At 39.5% G+C, this 22,096-nt stretch overlaps 1 protein-coding gene across 1 annotated transcript; it reads left to right on the forward strand.

Annotated features, from left to right (window-relative positions):
- The first annotated feature begins 594 nt into the window (after positions 1-594).
- kif18a (kinesin family member 18A) lies at positions 595-20,964 on the forward strand. The gene is made up of 17 exons (XM_068741833.1): positions 595-904; positions 1,497-1,654; positions 1,739-1,843; positions 2,258-2,368; positions 2,509-2,706; positions 5,586-5,762; positions 5,872-5,946; positions 6,034-6,134; positions 11,629-11,791; positions 12,176-12,340; positions 13,800-13,921; positions 14,006-14,289; positions 15,146-15,202; positions 19,753-20,128; positions 20,256-20,348; positions 20,541-20,635; positions 20,828-20,964. Exons 1-17 carry the CDS (start codon positions 595-597, stop codon positions 20,962-20,964), a joined length of 2,727 nt encoding a protein of 908 aa, XP_068597934.1.
- Positions 20,965-22,096: the final 1,132 nt, after the last annotated feature.

Genomic DNA, 22,096 nt, shown 5'->3' on the forward strand with positions numbered 1-22,096 from the left:
CTCATATTGTAATGTGTACTTGATGTGAAATGTTTATGCTAGCAGTTAGCCAGCAGTACGCATCCCTTCACATATTTATTAATCGTACGGGGTTTCTTTTTTACTGGCGAGTAATTAGCTGCAAAATATGAGTGCTTTGTGCCATTAGGCATCTGTGTTGCAAGCGAAGGCCTGCTAGTTGATAAACTGGGAATACTGTACTAAAACTGCCATCCAATAATGACAAAGATAGTACAATCAGTATCGTTTTAAAGTGTTGCAGTGCAGCATTAAAATTATTTTGTCAGCCGCTTTAGTATAGATATGCTTTTGATTAGTTTTTGTGTGTATATATATACGTATGCATATTTGCCCGCATTTTATTTCCTTTTTATGATCATTTAATAGAGGTTTTGACTCTGGATTAATAAGTATGTGATGAGTAAATCCATTAAAGAAATGTATGTGGTCTAAGGGCTTTACATCATCTTATTTGATAGAAATGATGTTCTGTTTTCTGTGAATTATTGAAGGCCATGGTATTAGTTCTTACACTGGCACTTGCAAGGTGTAACACACATTTGTTTTGTCCCCCCCCCCAGCTGCGGATCCACAATGGCGAGTGATGTGTGCAGCCATGTCAAGGTGGTTGTCCGAGTAAGGCCAACCAATGACAGTGAGAAACGAGAAACCTATCGGAATGTTGTCCAGGTTGTTGATACACACATGGTCATATTTGACCCCAAGGAAGAGGACGCGTCATGTTTTGGGTCACGGAGGAATCGAAACATCAACAAAAGGGCGAACAAAGACCTCAAGTTTGTTTTTGACCATGTCTTCGGTGAAAACTCAACTCAAGCTGAAATCTTTGAGAACACCACTAAAGGATTGTTGGACAGTGTGTTGAATGGATTTAACTGCACAGGTAACGGATAATTAGACATGTACTCTAGCAGTGACTGAGCCTCTATACCCCAGAATTCACTGCAGATTAACACAGCCTTATATGGATCAGATGGAGGGAAAAGAATTAATGCAAAGTAGCGCCCTTTTGGGGGCTCTGAAATAGAGAGAAAATCTTTTGTGGCAGTAAACATTTGTCTATTTTACCACTTCCCCAACCAAATACGCTGATGAACCCCACTGGCCATGTTTTTCTATCTTTTTCCTGACTTGATGACTCATCAAATCATTAATTGGAAACATTTTGCTGCTGTTAATTCACCTTGTACGCTTCAGGGTTCATTTGCTGATTGCCTATTGGAAATCGGCCTATGTTAGCTGTAATGCTTTTGAACTCTTGCACAAGACAGAGTTGTCTTTCTGTTGTTTCATATATTTTCATTGATATAAATGTGGTTCATAAAATAATAGACATGCCCCTCGGTTTTCCGTAGTACGATGCAACAGCGCAACAAATTGTGCTTCTGCTTCAGATTTTGTTTTTGTGGTAAGGACTCTTATTAGAAAGGCATGTTTAATTTATAATAATTGTGTTCATTGTAATTCAATTGCAGTGTTTGCATATGGTGCTACTGGAGCAGGTAAGACGCACACAATGTTGGGCTCACAAAATGAACCTGGGGTCATGTACCAAACAATGAAAGAGCTGTTCAAACGCATGGATGACGCAAAGGAGGAGAAAGAATTCGCTGTTGCGGTCTCGTATCTTGAGGTGAGTATTTGAAACACATTTAAAGGGTATATTATTATATATTATTTTTTTCCATTATGACATTGTATTTCATATTGTTTACAGGTTTACAATGAACAGATCAGAGACTTGCTGGCTAATGCAGGCCCCCTTGCTGTCAGGGAGGACAGTTCAAAAGGAGTAGTCGTTCAGGGCCTCACACTGCATCAGGTACCGGTATACAGAAACACATTACCCTAAATCCCTGTATTGAAGGGGTCATATTATGCCAGTGGTTTGTGGTTAAGTTTGTTTTTCATGTTTACACACTTTTTAAAATGTATATATTTTCTATTGCTACACTCACTCAGCTAAATACACTTTGACCATGTGTAGCCCACAAGAACAGCCTCAAAACGAAAAAGGAACAACCATCCAACTGAGTGAAACCATAAGATTTTAACTTGAATGTATATTACATATGTTTTTTTCTTTTTTTTCATACACAAAATGTAGTTTTTAATGTCTTCCCCTTCACTGCTCTGTTGCTATGATGCTAAATGCCCTGTTGTGGTTCTAAATCGTGCCTTTGCCGGGCTCACATGCCATCTCTTTTTTTTCTCTCTCTCTCTCTCTCTGATGCAGCCTAAATCGGCAGAGCACATTCTTGAGGCTTTAGATTCGGGCAATCGCAACAGGACACAGCATCCAACTGATATGAATGCCACCTCTTCCCGCTCCCATGCGGTTTTCCAGGTATTGTACTTCTTTTAAAAAATAACTGATGTGTTTGAAGTCTCGTGTTTCCCTGGCATTTGAATTTCTATTTGTTTGACATGCATCGCTCTTTGTTTTTTAATAGTTTCCAAATGACAGCATCATATCCATTTCTACAGGTGTATTTGAGACAGCAGGACAAAACTGCCAACCTCAACCCTCATGTCTGCATCGCTAAAATGAGTCTGATTGACCTGGCAGGCTCAGAGCGGGCTAGCGCCACCAATGCTAAAGGGGCACGCTTGCGGGAAGGCGCTAACATCAATCGCTCACTCCTTGCCTTAGGAAATGTGATCAATGCTCTTGCAGACCCAAAGGTAGGATTTTATTATGTTTTATGAAGCACTGCAGCAAATACTGTAACGAACAGATGATTTTAAAAATCACAGTCAAATCAAATACAGATGATTTTTAATAATTGTAATACGTCATCTAAGGAACGTTCACTTAATGAAACCAATTTTAGATATACCAAACCGTGTTCAAAATAGAGTTCTGGTGCAATTGCAATTGTTGTTTTGTGTTTGACTGTTGCAAAGACTGGATTTTAATGAACTTGGCTGATGTGCTGTAGAAAGCTATGGTTTATGTTTGATTATCAATTCCTCGTTTTGCGTTTGATCCAAGAGGGACCGAAAGGGGACAGCTTTTCCTTTAGATCAGATTTCCATCCTCTTTGTCCATGGAGTCATGTATGCAACAATATATAAGTACATTCTGTAGTATGAACTGCACTCCTGTGAATTCATACTTATTATGAAGGTTTAATATGTCCTAGTAATTTTGTCATGAAGTCCAATGTACTGGTCCAATACTCAAGGGATGTATGTCAACATTTTACAAGACTGGCTTATGTTGCAAACATTAGTCATTCCTAGAAAATTATTACGTTTCTGGTACCTTGGCAGAGTTCAACCTTGAACTCATTTTCTTAATTATAATGAGGCCAAAAAAATAAAGGTGTGAAATGTGGCCTCCCTTTGTATTTAGCAGTGTGACCTGTTCTATTTGCAGGGAACAAACTGCCGTATGTCTCACTAACAGCTGTAATATGAAATTAGTTATCCGGTGACAAAAAAAATGAATAATTAAATTGTTGCTGTTTGCCCACTGCTGTAAGACCCAGAATTTTAAATGCGAAGAAGACACTTCCTGTTTAGTGAAGGTGGCTTCGAATAGAAACCGTGCAAAGTGTTTGATCAGTGTGTTAATGGAATACTGCCATCTTCCTCCCTTTCTGATGACCAGAATAAAAAATAAATAATGATTTATTTAGAAACTTTTGCGACATTGCTTTGAAAATTGGGTCAAGTCAACAATGATTCATCAGTTTTTGTTTTTGTTTTTAAAAGTTAGAAAATAAACTATATAGATATATACATGGATTGATTTTTAGATGCCCAGTACCACTTTTATACAGTTTGCCTATTAAGGCATTGGAGCTGTGAGTAATATATTTGTAGACAATCTGTCGTGGAATGTTTATTATAATGTGCTGTCATTTTCTATCAATCAGAACACATTTCAGACAGGTACACAGATGCAGTGGATTTCTTATTTCTTATACAGGGAACAACTTTCCATACTTCACAAACTGCTCACATATGAAATGTTTTGTGTTTTCATTTTGTGCCTGAATTCAGCTGCAGGTCATCAATGCACATGGAACATTTGTGTTGTGTATTCTTTAGATCGTAATAGTTCTAGGTGTATGACGTTTTCACCTGTCTGCATTTGAAAGTGGAGAGGCCACTGAGTATATGGGTATTATTTCATTCCAGTCGCATACATTAACCTGTCAAGCAGTCGTCTCATTTTACAGTCCAGTCTCAAGGGACGCGGTGCAAGCAGTCACATGGATTTAGGAAGTACTGTGCACATGTGCTGCAGCTATGTTGACATCCGATACTTCTTTTACAAGTTACTTCATTTTTGGGATAAAACAGCGTTCTTTCATGGATACTGTCCAGTTAGTTTTATACCCTGCCCACCATTCCTCATAGTTTGATGTTCTCAACCTACAACGCCCACCATTAATCCTCGCTCCTTCCCCACCCTTTCCCCATGGTTTTTTGGTGCTCCAGTACGGGCTGTTGGCAGTTCATATTGTGGCCATTGTTTACAGAAAAGAATGTCCCCGCTTGTGGTTGGACTGACGTGCCATTCGTTTCAGTGAGAAGTGTGTCTCCTACTTCTATTTGGGCTTTTCAGTGTGTTATCTTCTCGTTATGCTGCACAGAGGTTTTTGTTGTACGCTATTGGCCTTTGGCAATATAGCTTTAGATTTGATGACTCGTCCTCTCTCTCCATTTTGACCTTCCGCCACGCAAGGCCAGCGTTTCCCACCCACACAATGAGGGGTTTTCTCTGACAAAGTTGTATAAAATGGATACATTTGATAATGCCAGCCTTGCTTAATGGTAGCTGAGCTATTTCAGAAAATGTGGTGTTTTCCAGCATTCACAGGCATGACCAGGTTTGCTGCGTCTAAGTAAAGAAGCTACCTTTATGTTGGCCTTTTAAACGCTCTCATCCCTCAGTTTGTATTTAAATGAAGAAAAAATCTAATGCATTTCCATGCTCAAGCCCAGTAATAACTGTTCCACTATTCAGCAAATAACATTTTGTTCAAATCGCTTTTGCACTAAGGCAGTATGTCTGGAAGGAATCTTTATTTATCTGCCATAACAAAGAAAATTCACAAATAAGTTGATTCATTCATAAAACTATTGATCATCAGTCTATTATCAAAATAGTCCTCAGCTAATTTTCCTTCCTTTGTCCAGGTGCAGCAATACTAGCATGAACGTCTGGTCTGATTGGATAGGTTTTCTCTCCATGGACCCAACAAGTACTATAGCTAAGGCCTATAAATCCAGATGTAGGTTTAGGGTATTTCCAGGGAGCCGAGCAGACGTGGATGTGAACTCCACGAAAGAGATCCTTTTACACTTATTTGTCACTGAACTTTATTGTGATTTTTTTTTTCTCTTCTGAAATGTGAATCAAACGAGCGTTTGCTCTATATCCAAAACCATTATTATAGACAGATTGCAGAAAGACATCGAGGTCAGCATTTTAACTCGAAATGGAACGCTTTCATTCTCCATTCATTTTCGGTCCAAGGTGGTCTTGTGGTGAACCTGAATATCCAAGTGGTCTATCTGTTGGGCTAATGTTGGTGTTTTTGTTTCAGAGCAAGAAAACACATATACCGTATAGAGACAGCAAGCTGACACGGCTGCTTAAAGACTGCTTGGGTGGCAACTGCAGGACAGTCATGATTGCCAATGTTAGCCCCTCATCCAAGTCATATGATGACACTCAGAACACTCTTAAATACGCCAACAGGGCTAAGGAGATTAAGTCCACGGTTGGTACTATATTTTTGTTATTTTATAAGTCTAGCACAACTTTTTAAAAACTATAAATGTATAGATTCCTTTTAAATCACTGCATTTGTCTCTCTACTAATTGATAAGCTGAAGAGTAATGTCGTGAGCCTGGACAGTCACATCGGGCAGTATGCAGTAATATGCGAGAAGCAACGGCAAGAGGTAATCTGAAAAAATATAATGATAACATCCAGGAAATTGGAGAAAATGACCCAATGAATGTTCCCAATGTTATGTTACATTTTAAAGATTCTGCAGTTGAAGCTGAGACTAAAATCATACGAGGATAAGAACGTGGCACCTGGGACTTCCGGCATGGCCTCTTCCCAGACACAAGCAGAGTACAAAAGGTAAGCATGCCTGAGTGAGATTTTGGGTTTCAAGTGAAACATTTCATTATTAGATTCTTGTTTTATTGTGGACAATTTGATTGCATGCAGAAAGAGCATGTAACTGCATTTGGCAATGTAATTTACGGTGGTGATACATTCATGCGGCGTGTGGTTTCAAAAGTGCTTCTGAGACTTGAGATATTTAGATCCATAATCATTTATAATGGATTGGACCAGGCAATGTGGGGGTCATAATTATGTCTAGTGGTTCAAGCTGTGCAAACAGTATTGAGAGTTCAACAGACAGTTCTGTACGAGATGTTATTTCATTGTCAAAGTATTTCATACAATTTATAGTTCAAAAAGAATTCAATCAAATGCCTTATGTCTTTACTTTTTCAATTCAGCATGTGTGTTAATTGCTGACACTTCCCAGTACATCCAGAATAAAGAAAATGACTCCCTAACAGCTGTTGAGAATGTACAGAACGGAGTGTGGTGTCGATTCCCAATGGAATCTGCAGAACATGAATCCACTTTGTCCCAAATGTCTAGCAGATAATGCAAAGTATCATTTAGTTTGAGGAATCACCTTAGACCCTAACCACCTCGGTTGGCTCCTTTTAAATGTAATGGCTGTTCTACACCGGTCCTGCTGTTGTGTGAGGCCTCGCCCGAACCCTACGGGCCCCAACACCCTATGAAACATTTTTTTATCCTTTGTGTCCATGATGTCATTTCCTCTGTCTGTTCGCAAAGCTCCAGACAGTCTGGTTGGAACGCATTATTCATTATAGCATACAGCAATCCACCTGTCAATCCCAGTTTTCACCCCAAAAACAGGAAGTGAAGATATTTGACTTCCTTCACATGCGGCAGCAACTTGTTCCCAACCTGAAAGTTAGTCTGTTGTTTAATACCAATACAAAACTAATGTAAGTCATAAGCTATCGTAATGATGAACCAATCATAGATTCTTTTTGCAGCATCATTGCCTTTCTGTCAGACAACACTGCCTTTCTCTCCTGTTATAGCCCATTGATTTATCTTTGTCTATAACAGTCTAATGTCCATCGGTAACATTCTCTTTCAAAAGGAAATGCATCTCATAATAAAAAGAATGTTACCTTTATAGAGAAACAAAAATCTATTCACCAAATTAATTTGTGCATCTGTTATGTCTGTTGCCTGGAAACGTATTTGTGTCAGCACAGTAATTCATATATAGTGTATACTTTTAAGTCAAATAACTGTATGAAATTGTTTCAGTATCTGAACCTGCAGCGAGCAGCCAGACACTAAAATATTGATGTTACAGTTTGGCAGTAATTTATTGAACTGACAGACAAATTTAAGGTGAAGAATGTATTATTCTAATGAGACTTTGACGCCTGAATCTGAAGCGACTGGATTTCTGTCCAGGGTTTGAAGACCTTTTTTCCCCCTCTCATCAAAGGAGTGTTCCTTGGTTTTAACTGGCTTGTACAGATATTTCAACTCATTTAAGGTAGCACACACATCCACATTTGTTAAGGTTCTATGTTGGCAGTTCACCCCCCTTTCACACCCTCTGTGTTACTTGGTTTGAAGTGCAATGGGATGTTGTGCTTGGAGAAAAATCCTATTTAATTTATCCGATATTCCGGCCACATATGTGATGAAAGTGTTTTTGCTCCGTCCTTTTGCTGGTTCGTGTCTGACTTGCCAAAAAGTCTTTGAGTAGCCACGTGTGTCTTCATTACTTTCTTAACCTGCGTCCTCCTTCTCTTTTCCCTTTACCTTATTTGGGATGTTCTTGGTCCAATGTGGTAGGGATCTAATGCGTCCCAGCTTTTTCTTCCAGTGGTTGGCAAGAGCCAAAATGCAGGTATTGATCTGTGTTTGTAGGTTTCTGGTAAAAGATTATGGTTAATCTTCCATTCACCTTGTATGGATCTCTAATGCGCCGTCTGGAAAGGGAAGTAGGTTTTCCCTGACATTGTCTCGAGTGAGCTTGATGTTCTGTGAAAACCTCCCCTTCTTGGGCCGTTCCACTATCTAAGCCAGTAGCCAGGTGTTGTACCGCTGTAGAAGCTCAATGCTCCATTTTCCATTTCCTCCATTAAATTGGCCATAATAGGAGACACTGGGGAGCCCATGACTGTTTTTCTCACTGTGGGATGCGTCAGCCATGTTTTTGTTTGGAGAAACCAAGCACTCCACAATCACATGGCACACCACAGAGGAGCCAGCTCTTCGGGCCAGGACTCAGCAGTCCACCTGCCTCTAAAGGGCAAATACAACTCATTGCAATACATCTAATTTCCATCTATGTGAAATTAGAACAACATACTCGAAATAGAAGTTAGGGGTGTACGCCAACAGGGTCGTAAACGTAAACATTGTGAATGTGCCTGACCTCTGACAAGCCATGTTTTTGTTTGGAGAAACCAAGCACTCTACAATCACATGGCATACCACAGAGGAGCCAGCTATTCGGGCCAGGACTCAGCAGTCCACCTGCCTCTAAAGCAGTAGTCCCCAACCTTTTTCCTGCCACGGGCTGGTTTCACGCTGGGCAATTTTTCACGGACCATGGGGGGTGTAATAAAAAAAAAAAAGAGGAATCTAATCTTTCCAATAAACTTTATATTATGCACTTGCAATAACTATTAAACAAGTATTACACCAGTATCTACTCACCATTAGTTGTGGCCTCAATAATTGTTTCTGTCCTTCATGTTCCGTTTTTTTTTTGTTTCATAAATTCCACATTCTTGTTTTTTAATCCAGTTTATTGGTCTCTCTGTGCGAAGCAGTTTCGATCCCTTAATTGCCTCGTTAACTAAGCCAGTCAGCTGTAGATAAACCCGAGTTTTAAGTCTGACTCCTGGTTTGTCTGTTAAAAAACTTGGAGGTCGTTGGCGCCTATCCTTCCTCGGTTGGACTTTTCCTCTTAGCAAAGAAGCTCTCCAAAGACGTTTGTTTATTTTTTTTATTATTCATTTTCACTAGTCTGCGGCTGTTTTTTTAGTAATGTATCATGTGACCAAGAAAATTTGCAGGCGAATGTTACGTTGGCGAAAATCCGGTTGTTTTTCAAAATAAAACACCTTTTAGACGCTAATAATCGATACAACGGAAATTGCATAAATTAGTTATTCTTTCTGTGCGGCCCGGTAACAAATGCCTCACGGACCGATACCGGGCTGCGGCCCGGTGGTTGGGGACCACTGCTCTAAAATAAAACTAATTTCAATTCAGCAGTGTACGCTGCATTGATGCCATCTATGTGAAATTAGAACAAACTACTCTAAATAGAAGTTGGGGGTGTACGCCAACAGAGTCGTAAGCTTAAACATTGTGAAAGTGTATGTGACCTCAAGAGGAGTTCAAATACATGCACTGCCCACCAGCCAGTTAGAACTGATGAAGCCCCTTGGATGAGAGGTGAAACGTCTTTTAACCACTAACAAGAGTCCAGTAGCTGCAAATTCAACCTTCAAGGATCACCGTGACCTGGATGAATGAGAATCTAGAAAAACATTTTTGCTATGATGCAAATGACTCCTGTGTCTACGGATACATTTTATTACTCTTTAATTGAAATATAATGAAACATTACCAAGTGCTAAGCACTACCCATTTTCAATCTGGGTATTTAATAAGTGACTATTTTGCTTCTTAGATTAAAAACAGATGTGCTTTGTGGCCCGAGGATCTAGACTGAAAACTGCTGCCATTGTCGGCTTTGTGTTTGGGGGAAAATTCAACTTAACGATCCTTTTCTCTTTGTCCCAAATAAGCAGTAGGTCATAGAAGTTTACTGTAAAACCATTTATTTATTCAGATGTAGCTTCATATTTGATTTTGTTAACCACTGCTTTGTACTTTCATTTTTGATTCAGGTGATACGCACAAATGCATTTAATTTTCAAAATCCAGAACAGCCACTTCCCCTCGAGTAATCTTTACAACACTCTGTGGCTTCTGACTGAATATTTGGATTGGAAAAACCTGAATGGTTCCCATTCCTACACGTTTCATTCACTGTCATCAGAATTCACAACTCACACAGGGAGAGGCTCTGAATAGAGGCAGCACGTGTCTCATGCTATTAAAAATTCAGCAGTCTAGCAAGACCACGATGTCTCCTACGTCACTGGAGTTGCATTAAAGAGTGCAGTCACATTTCAGCAACAGCTCTGCTCTTATTTACCAACGTGCCTCTGCGGTCTCTCCTACTCTTTTGATTCATTCAGACTTCCACTTGCATTCATTCCAGTAATCACCTCAACTTATCCCAATGCGTATATTCACCGTAATTCTAACAATATCTATCTTATTGTGATGTGGATTCTGGTGGAAGCTCTAAATGTCATTTTAAGGTTAACGTGACTCAACATTCTAACTGGTCCAAATGTTATTTCATTTATTTAACTTTTATTTAAGCAGATAAAATCCATCGAGATCCAGGTCTCTTTCAAATAATTAAAGAATAAACAAATGGAAATCAGGGACATCTTTCAACGACAAGTTAAAAACAAACAATAAATTTGAAGTGCATGGTTGAAAACAACTTGGTGCAATTATTACTACTGCTAAAAACAAGTTCTAAAACAGGCGCACTATTATATGGCCAGGTGCTGTATTTCAATAGAACTGAGTGCAATGCTGAGTGAGTTCAGTCAATTTCTGTTCAGACTGAAAGGCATTCCAAGCAGATGGAGCTGCGAAAGAAACTAAAGGCTTTTTTGCCCATTTTTGTCCTGACACGGGGGACAAGCAGGTGAATAGAGTCATTGGAACATAGAGCGTAGTGGCTTTCAGTTATTTTAAGCAAAGTGCATAGGTAAGAGCGAGCCAAGCTAAGAAGAGCCTAGCAGAGTCATCCGGTGTATAGAAGTGCTGGTCATTGTGAAAAATTAGATTTCTTTCAGTAATGCCATTCAGAATTAATTCATTACACACAGACAGATATATTTAAAATGTCTATTCCTTTTAATTTTGATGATTATAAATAATGAAAATCTCAAATTCAGTATCTCAGAAAATGTGATTATTACTGAAGACCAATTCAAAAAAATGTTTTTTAGAAATGTTTGCCAACTAAAAAGTATGAGCATGTACAGTATTTAATACTTAGTTGGGGCTCTTTGCCTGAATTACTGCAGCAATGTCATTTGTCAATTAATGCAGCAAACTATATATTTTGCTTTGTCTGCATTTAGGACCATTTTGTAGATGAGATTGGACAACATTAAAAGCAGACTGCAAGAACTCAAAGGCCTGGACAATCGAAGTGGAAGCAAATAAATGACTATCATCTGCATAAAAATTACATGAGGCATGCAACATATTTTATACATAATTTATTCATCCTAAAAGTGTCATTATCATCTACTTAATGCTGCTAGTTCATGAATAGTTGTCAAGTAGAATTTGACTACTAATTTCAATTCGCATTTGCTAATGGTTCCTCCTACAAAGTTTGCAACATTTGAACTTCTTCCTCCTCGCTCCTTCGCTCTAGTTTGTCGGATACTCTGCAGCAAATCTTCACAAGCCGGGCGGAAATCAGGAAGCAACAGTTGGATCTGGAGAGACAACTGAAGGAGAATGAGCTGCGCCAGCGCTACTCTGAGGACGACAACCTGCGGGTCCAGTACTTCTGTGCCAAGGAAAAAACCGAGAAGGTATCTGGTGCTACTGCTGCCATCCACATGTTCCATCATTCTGCCCTGAAAAGCAGCTGCTGAGTCATCATTCCACTTTTCTGTTCTCTATTGTTGTCTGAACCTCTAATTTACAACACCACAGGATGCAGTCACTGCACCTCAATTCAGATCGCCTCTGTTGTTTGAATGTAAAAATCGTATGAGATGTTTATCTGGGGCTGGCGCTGATGCTGCCGCATGTGTTTTTACATGTTATGAAACATATTCAATTGTAAAATAGATTGTTTGATTAACTGTTTATTATTATTATTATTATTTACACGTTTACTCGGTATAGTGTGTAGTACTAATAGTATACGGTAAGCACAAACATTGGTGACCTGTTGTCTTTGCTTTCGATAGGCCACATGCAAGCACGAGAGGAAGATTGCCAGCTTGCGTGCTCAGCAGCAACACATTCACAAACGTCTGAAAGACTCGGAAACACAATTCCTGGACAATGATGGCTGGCTTCATCGGGTTGAGAATGATATCAAGTTGCTGAAGCCGCAGGATCAGACCTCAGTGGTAAGTGGAACTATTGACCCTTTAACGCTTACTGGTCGTTGCCAGCTGAGATGGATAAGCAGCTGTAGACGAGATAGTTGCTGGATGAATGGGTGGATGTATACTGTTTGTATGAATAGTAGGAAGTGGTATCAGGAAGGGAATTTTGCTCTAGCAGTGAACAAGAAATTTGGTTTTTATGCCCTGTATGTATGAATGTACTGTGCAGATTATGTCTTTCCATGTCTTGCCTCCATACCCATGCACGACTTAACCCTTTCAAGCCTGCCCCATGAAGTAATTGTTGGAACACTAATTTTTGTAAAATACGGTCTTGATGGAACCTTCTGACAAATTAGTAAAAAAAAAAAGAAATTAGAAAAGTGCTCTCATTTTTGTAACTTGGAAATGCAGATGCATTTGTTGGCTTGTACAAGTCTCAAAATCCTGAAAGGCCATGTGTATCAAATATGATACGTTTGGCAATAAAGGGTTAAAAGGTAACCCTAAAAATTCAAAGAATAGACTGAAACCAAAGAACCTTCACACATTTAGAATAGCAATTCATAATGATTTATAATGGGGGGGGGTCTGGTGTTTTCAAACTCTTGCCAGATAATTAAGCCGATCACCAACACGTACATCTTGTGGTATACCAGAGCTCTTAAATCTGCTTACTGTGGTGACTTTGCCACAGCGATGCATTTTTCATCAGTCAGAAAAGACTGGTTTCAGATTCATCCTACAAGTAAGTGTAGGATGAATACTAGTAAATAGATGTTCACTTATAGAAATCAAATTGAATTTTGGTAAGAAAACATCTGCAGATGTGTTAGAGATTCTTGAAACACCATGTCCTGACCGTTGTGTCGGAGTTGCGTACATGTTTGAATGGACGTGGACAAAAACTTTGTTTTCGGTTGCATCCTTCAAAACTGGTTGCTGGTTGTTTTTTGTTTGTTTATTTTGGAAGGTGGGCAGTCCTCTACTGGTGTCGTGACTGTCTTTGTTTTCTTCCCATCTGTTCTCCCAGTAATTAGAACTGTGCTCATTTTATTTCACCTGCTCACTCGTGGATCACTGAAGAGAATAAATCAATACCCTTTACTCATCCCTCACACAGCAGCCTGTTACCTAAAACCATGCCCATGTTATTTTTTTCTTCTTTATCCTTTCTTCCAGGAACTGACCCAGAACTGTGACGCGCCCGCCGGTCAAATGTTCTCTCTGCTGTTGTTTCGTAGCTTCTTTATGTCAGAGTTCATTTGAGCACTCCTCTCTTATCCTGAACAGACAGCTTTCATGATGAAACATGAATGAAAAGCAGAACTTTGCATCGTCTGTCTAGCATTCTGACCCGTTGCCACCTTTTGCTTTTTAAACTCCCGCCCTCCAGAGAGCTTTTTCGGTATGCCGTTAGGTTGGAATAGCTACTGCCTCGTCGCTTCTGCTCACTGACCGCACTTCTCCACTTGTTCAGTTGTTGCAGAAGGATCTACATTGCCACAGACTAGAGCTGCAGGTGCATGATCTGAAACAACACATCATGCAGATGGTCAAGCTCACGACACTGCAGGATCAAGAAAACAAGCGGACGCAAAAGTACCTTGACAATCCCAGTTGTTTTGTTTTGCTTTTTTACGATTTTATTTTTGTATTTTATAAATATTTTTCATTCCATTACAGAATGATGAACATCTTGTTGCCAGCTTACGGTCGTAACTACAGCCTTCTACATGGGTCTGGGCTGATCGGAGCAGCAGACGAGACGGAGAACCATGAACTAGAGCACCTTGTGTTGAGGGAGAGGGGCGTGGTCTGGGCGGACCAGGAAGTGGCGGGGCAGCATCTGAAATGTGACGGGATTGAAGAGGAATTGCAGGAGACAAATGAAGCGGGAATTGCCCGCAACGAGTTGACCCCTGTCCTCTCATTCTCACACCTACTTTACCATCAGAGTAGCCCCTGCAGTAAGTCATCGTGGTCTTATGCTTTTCTGTTCTCTATTAGCCTTCATTTTAAAATAGGTTGTTTGCGTTCAGTTGGCTAGCAAAAGCTAATTATGAGTATTTATTTACATTATTGATGAAGACAACTATTTGTTAGTTTATTCTAGAAAACTTTAACATAAAAGTAAAATCAATTAATTTAGCCGGTTTTGATCCCACCAACAATCTGAACGTAATGAAAAAAGACGCCTCTTCTCATAGTCTGTCAAATCGAAATGAAAGTTTAAATGATACGGCACTATTCACTATAAAGACATTAATTGATATAGAATCAGATGGAAATAAAACGTGTTTGACTGATTGAGTGTCATTTTATTGGGAGGCAGCTTACTTTAATAATTACACTTAAAGTTGTGTTCCACTCAGTTCTATCAAAAAGCATGCAACAGTCTCAACTGCCCCTCCCAGTCATAATGAAAGAGAGAGCAAGTAAGGGAGAAGATTTAACGCTACAATTCATCCCTCTAACATTCAAACTATTAGCTGATAACCAGCTACCAATATTATTAATAGTTTACCAAGTTCTCCATTATTTATGGGTGTTTACTTGAGCTAGAATTCAGCCTCCAGGGATTTCACAGTTGAAGGCAGGGTACGTTGTTTCGGCCTTCGTGCAACTGATTATTGCTACAAAGCTGCTGTCACATCTTTCTGTCCATAATCCTTGTTTTTTTTGGACATATTTTATTTTCTTTATCAATTTTAATACTAACTGTATTTTTCCTTAAGATGGGTGGAGGATATGGATCAAGCTTTGTGTACGTTATTGATAATGTTATGTTTGGTTTTGAGAGACACATTTTTTTTTTATTCTTAGGTGCACAGGGTCGCACAAAGAGAGCTTCATTGTACGACGTTGCTCCATCACCAAAAGGTAAGCCTACTCTCCTCTTGTCCCTGTGGCTGTGGCTACATACTGTAGTCATTAATCTAAAACCTCTACTTGCCTGTTAATCCCCACCCCCACCTCAATCATATACTTATTTGCCCCCTTTGACACATCAATCCATCACCCTTGGCCAAACATGGTTTTAAGAGATTATTCCATGTTTTGTCGAAGCGGAACACACAGTGTGTTCAGCTGTTTTAACACGTTACATAAAATTTCAGTCACTTTGTATGAGCATAAATATTTAATTTGCCATGTTGCTTTTTTTATTTGCTCAACACCATTTTAGCGGTTTAAGACTAATAACTGTTATTTATAGCAAAATACACAATAGAACTCACACACATAAAATACACAATAAAACTCAGACGTGTAATATCATTTGATTTATGCTTGTGCTGCAGACATTCTGTCCCAGCCAAACCTCCAATAATGAAATTATGTGAATACTTACAACTAATTTTACAGATGGAAAAATGTCCACAGGGAACCCTTGGGGAAATGTAACACAAAAACCTTTGTGAAATACTGCAGTTCAAATTGGCTATAACGATGTTTACTGCAGGTGGTCTATATTTCATTGAAACGTATTGTGGGAAATGTAACTTTGGAAAAAAAAAACTACTCTTGCCAGATGACCAGAGTTCCTTGAATAAAACTGAAACCTGAGAGCACCAGGGAGTTTGTCACCACTCCCGTTAAATTTCTCACACAACTTCTTATATTAAGTGAACTTCTTTTCATACAGTTCTTTTCCCTGTGTGGTCTCTCCAGCCTTTCTTTGTGCATTACACACCAGTGTAGCTCAACTGACAGTTATTTTTCCTCATAAACCAGCCTACTTTTGCCAATAACGTCTACAGTCATCTTTCCACAAACACCTTAACTCACTGTAATTGTATTAGTTTGGTGACCTTTTATATTTAAATGGGGGGGGGGGGGGGGGGGATGAAAGGGCAAACCTTGGATCACTATTGCAACATTTGACAGACCTACATCAAACTCTGACCTGATTTTCTGTTTGAAAATCACAAAATTCTGGTTACATTGTACCTTCAACTAAATCCCTGTTAATAACTGCGATAATAATCAAGGACACAATATAAATCACAAAATTCTGGTTACATTATAGCTTCAACTAAATCCCTGTTAATAACTGTAATAATAATCAAGGACACAATATAAAACACACAACATTCCACAAATTATGAATTCTAGGTACATGCATTATTACAATACGCTGTCAACAACTGAGGACAGTAGAGTAGGGCTATGTGATTTGAAAACATAATTTCTCTTTCTGTCAATTGCATTTTTAGCAAATGGCTTGCGTTCAAGCCGGGAATTTACACGAGAAAATCACAAACAAACATGAAAGAAAAGGAACGTGACACCGAACGGGGTAATTCAGAACAGAGGGAATGTAGCCAATAAAGACAAACCAGGAGCTGGGACCTAAAAGATGGGCTGCTTTTATCACGCGGATCTGGTTTGTGTCTGGAAGGTGTGACATGGACCAGAAAACTGCACAGACCAGTCCCCACTGCACAATCAAACAACATAATACACAATGTCCAACAGCAGGCAGAGTCTACAGATGGGTTTAATTCTTTTTAAATGTACTTTATGCATCATTAGTTTATAATTTTATGTTTAATAAAACATTCACTCCCAGCTTATAATTAAGGGGTATGCAGCTGAAGCATTTATTTGTCAAGTACCGGTATATGATTCAGAATGTACAAACAAATGGTCCGATCTATAACTGAAACAATTTATTCTTCAAATTTACAGAGAATGTACCTAGTTAGGATGTGTAATTTTTATCAGCATAGAAAATGACGAGTACCTGGGTAATAAAATCACATATGTGATGCATTCGCTGACTCATGCCTTGAAATCCACCCTGGTCATTCTAAAGCTGCCACACGTGTGTAGTTGTTATATATAAATGTACACACAGTGGATGCATCTGTTTGTGTGCAGGATTTTCAGCTGTGGTAAATGGCATAAACGCACAGATGTGTTTTAATTAATAAAACTTTAATATGGCATTCAGTCACATTGCTGTGGTCCTATTCTGATGCTGTTTGTCAGTCCCTTACTGCTTCCTCAGCTGTTAATGGTAGTCACTGCAGCATGTTATGAGAAATAGCTCCACCCAGCATCTCGGAAAGCCAATCAGAATTCACCGGTTTTATGAAGGGTTGGGGTTGTGAGAGCATTAACTATTTGTGGACTGTTTAATAATAGCAAATGACACAGAAGCAATCACACTGAAGCAGTATTTCTGGATTCCACAATTTAGCGTTGATTATAACCCTCATTCATTTATTAATAGCTTTAGGGTTTTTCATCCAGCTTCCTTGCACTGCCCACTTTTTTGTGTTTTTATATCCCCCCCTCCAATTTCATACCTCTATCTTCTCTCATGTCTATTTTTTCCCTCCCTATGTTTTGCTGTCCCTTTTACGTCAAATGTCTGCTAGTCTGGCTTCCTCCTCCGTTCAGACTTCCGTTCTCTCCTGTCCTCAAATGTTTTTCTCTGCCTGTCTAGCGTCTAACCCTCCCAATCCCTCTTGAGCTTCATTCATGAAAATGCAGATCCACAGCAGGGCAGGGAGAAACGTCACCAGACGTAAAGTCCCCTGCCCCACCAACCAGGAGAGGCGTACTATAAAAAACAGGCAGCAGCAACCAGGCGACCCTAATTCAGTGCAGCCTCCACCCGAAATAGCAACTCATGCATGTATTAATCCCCTACAAGCCAAAAATATGTGATTGAAGGAAATCTGCTGCCATTTATTGCTCGGGACAACTCTTTTGCCACAGAAAGACTATTTCTTATGGTCTCCTCTCTCAGTGAGCTGTCTGAAGTCTGACTCACGTTTGCTAAATATTGCATTTTGATATTTGGGGTAATGTATAAATCAGCCACCTTTTACATTGAGTGTTCACACTTCCTGTATGCTGGGTTTTTCTTTTTTTGCCACCCTCCACACCTCTGCAGGAAATGCCATGCCTGTGATTGTGTTCATAATGTAATGCAGGCAACGAAGTTGAGCCTCATTCTGCTCTGCAAGATGTACATTATTATTCATAGCTGTCACTTGTAAATTAATCTAGACAGTTTGACCAGGCACCGGATCTCCATTTATATTTATAGATATAATTTGATAATTGTGATTTAATTTTACTTTTTAAAATTAGTAATGCCTGTGCACTGTTCTATTGCCCATTTCCTGAAAAAGGAATGTCTGTAGAAATGTTCCTTCTTGAAATAACTACCGTTAATTAAAACCGGTTCTACCAATCTGGCTGTTGTTTATCAATGTCTCGTAGTATGTCAGCAACGATTATCCAATTGGGGAAAAAGGCAAGTCTTAAAATACTTAAACACTGTGTTAAACATTTATATCTTGCTAATGCTAATTTATATGCACACAATTGAAATCGAAGGCCACGTGTTTTAGTGAATATGTTTATTTGAAAGTTGAAGCCAGGGTAACGAGACGAGTCGGACTGTGTCAGCAGGTTCTGTATTTTCTGATTTTGTTGAGTGGAGCAATGTTGCTGATGGAATTTCCCTCTCGGATTAATAAAGTATTCTGATTTGGTTGCTTGTTGGTCCGTCCACCCCGGTTTAAGAAAGCAATGTTGGCTTGAGCGAGGTAGACAATGAATGGAGAGAGAGAGAGAGCGACATTGGCAACACCTTACTGAATCATTTCTGACTGTTTCGCAGCATCTTGTAGCACGAATACACACGGCCACGCCTCCGCACAGCCCTGCAGGATGGCACCGCATTGCCGGTTTTCATGTAAATTCAGATTGAGCATACGTCAAACAGGCACCTGCAGCTCTTTATACATCCCTGACACAGAAACAGAGCTGCAGAGAGAGATGGAGACAAGGATGTATCCTGATTACTGCTCTTTTGTACCATCGTCCAACCTTCGCTGTTATTCGGTCGGGGATAAAAGCCCACACAATGAATACTGACACACAGACAAGCCCTCGGCACACAAAATAGTAAAAATAATAATCATGTGCAAGACTAGATGCCACACACTTGTGGATCATGTGTAATAATTGAGAGGTAATGAAGTTGCCTCAACTATGGACAACCAAATATAAGGGAAAGCATATATAAGCTTTTAGCTTCAGCCTAAACCTCTTCTTTTCGATCGCGTTTATGCACAACTTATGTTTCTTGGATGTATCATGAAATATGATCGAAAATAAACAATCAAAAACAAACAAACCAGCCTTCTATACTTCCCCCTGTCCTTTCCAATGTCCTCCCCAACATGAGCACCTCATGTCCTCTCAGGGAACAGGTCGAGAGGAAAACCTATCAGTTCCATCCTTATACCGACATAGTCCCTGTCTCTTCTCAGGACAGTCTTGGATCTTTCACATGTCTAGTCTTAAACTTGCTTTGGCAATTATTGTCTTAACTCTGTGACTTCAATCCTCCTTCATAGGTTACCCATTAATGTGCTTTTTCCAATATGGCTATATTTCTCTTTTAGGGAAAGGAAATCAGACTGATACAATGAGGAAGCCAATGCCTAAGATGCCCATTAGGAGAAATCTGTGTGTTTCACTGCCACCTCAAAGCCCAAGGACTGTTGGCATGGCGCATGTTTTAGAGGAGGCACTAGTACCACTCCAGTGCACACCAGAACCTGCTCAAAAAACTGCGCATCCACTGGGCTCCTCTAATACCATGGATCCCAACATGACCTTTGACCTTCTGGACAGTGAAGACCAAGCGGGACCTAATGCTACCATTATTATAAGCAGTGGTATCCCCTGTCAGGCATCAAAGTCCAGCACCTTGCCAGGTCCTAGCCAGCTACTCTATCCAACAACGGCCATTGCTGGGATCCAAATTCCTACCCAAAGGTAAAACAAAAATACCATCCATGCCGTTATTTTCTACCTTCTAAATGTTGGAAGAAAAGATTTAGAATACAACCTGAAATACTGCATGTTGTGGGGAAGTTGTGGTAACGTCAGACTTGTTCGACAGTGAGAAAACGATGACTTTACAAGAAGCAAAACGTGCTAAACCAACCTACATGGACATGACGTCTGCTGCGCAAGGAAAACGTAAACTGAATGGGTAACGTGGATCCTTTTTTCTTTTATATTCAATCATTAAATCATTTAGCGTTCTGCTTTAACGTATTTATTACTTAGTCAGGTTCAAAGTGAAGCCATAAATTTTTCTAATAAATAAAACCAGTATTTAACTTTGGGCAATCGAGTTATTGATAATGAATGCATTTTCCATCTGTTTTATGCATTTTGGCAGCTTCCAAGACTTTGCACAGGAGCTTTCTGCCCCAAAACGTATGAAGAAAGATCCCTCGGTGGCCCGGAGACCCCTCAGAGTTCAACGTCTTGTTGGTAAGAATCAATACGGAGAACTCACTGAACTATGGCAAAACATCATATTGATGCTATAATTAGAATGTTTGTTTGTGTAAAAGTTTGAATCGATGTTAAAAAGTCCAGCTGACTTTGACGTGTGTTTCATCACGAGCTATCAGGAATGGATACTGGTGTCAATTTTTGATTCTATTCTTCGTCTTTCCTCAGGTTCGGAGGAAAACAAGCCTCGAAGAGTTATAAGGAGCTTTTCTGAAGGAAATCTCAACCTGATCGAACCTCAGAAATCCAAGTCTCTTTTCTATAAAACATCCCAACAGATCAAACGAGTCACCAAACGGATGTAAAGCAACATTAGACCACTTTGAGCCATGAACATTTTCAAATGGAGCCTTCCTCATCCGTCCAATATGGTCCGACACAAATATTCATCCGAAAATAAGAAATGTCATGCAAGCTCACGATACACTGCAAAGACATTTTACTGACTGTATATAAATATGGAATTACTTGTTGTTTTAGTGTTCTAAGCCTACTTTTAGATGAGGGCAGCTAAAATCAGAGGCAGTACATGCATGGCCTTAAGTTAAAGTATGGCCAAAAAAGATGCAGAAAGTGCTTTTGAATTAGTGTTGTTTTTATTAATGTCTCCTGTACTGTTAATAACATAGGTCTGTAGATATTTTATAATAAAACTGCCTGTAACAGAATCTGTTTTTCAATAAATCAAGTATTTTCTAAAATGTCTGTTTTGGGGAGGGTTGTTATTATTGATGTTATGTCTGACTGTGGTTTCCATTTTAGTGCATGTTACATGATGTTCCAACTATTATCAAGTGGTGTATGACTAGCCCGGAGGAGGTGGAAAATATAATGGCAAGATAAATGGAACTGACCCGAGAGTGACATGGAGAATAACTCGAAGATATCTTTCTTTCTTTCTTCATTTTGAGAAATTATGTTTGTAGGGAAAGGTGAACGTCTGAGTGCAGTGATTGATAGGATGCCTTTTGTCTCTGCCGATGCCTCGCGGAGATTCTGAGTGATAAGTGTGTTGAACCATTTAACAGTACACTGCGTCCACATTCACTTTTGAAAAGGCTGTGTGTCGGCCACATTTGTAGTCAAACAGCTCAAAGGAAGTTGAGTTACAACGTATCCAATATTTACATTAGCTGTATACTTAGTATGAACATTTAGTTTTGGTATACAGTATATTCAAAATTATACATTTAATTACTGTAGCAACAATAAAGTTTTGAAAAGCTAGACCAACTCTATTCTACAGAGGGCCATGAATCCCCCATGAGAATGGAGTTGGTGACGGGGACATTTGGCTTGTAACTGGCAGAAACCTCAACTGGATCCAAGACTCAAACTGGGCGGGGCTTCGGCTTGGATCAAGGAGGCGACACATGCGACCACTAAAATAAACATTTTACAGTGGGGCATGACGCTGGCTGATCTTTGGTATTTACA

The sequence above is a fragment of the Brachionichthys hirsutus genome, chromosome 1 (genome assembly GCF_040956055.1).
Source record: "Brachionichthys hirsutus isolate HB-005 chromosome 1, CSIRO-AGI_Bhir_v1, whole genome shotgun sequence".
Taxonomy (NCBI): domain Eukaryota; kingdom Metazoa; phylum Chordata; class Actinopteri; order Lophiiformes; family Brachionichthyidae; genus Brachionichthys; species Brachionichthys hirsutus.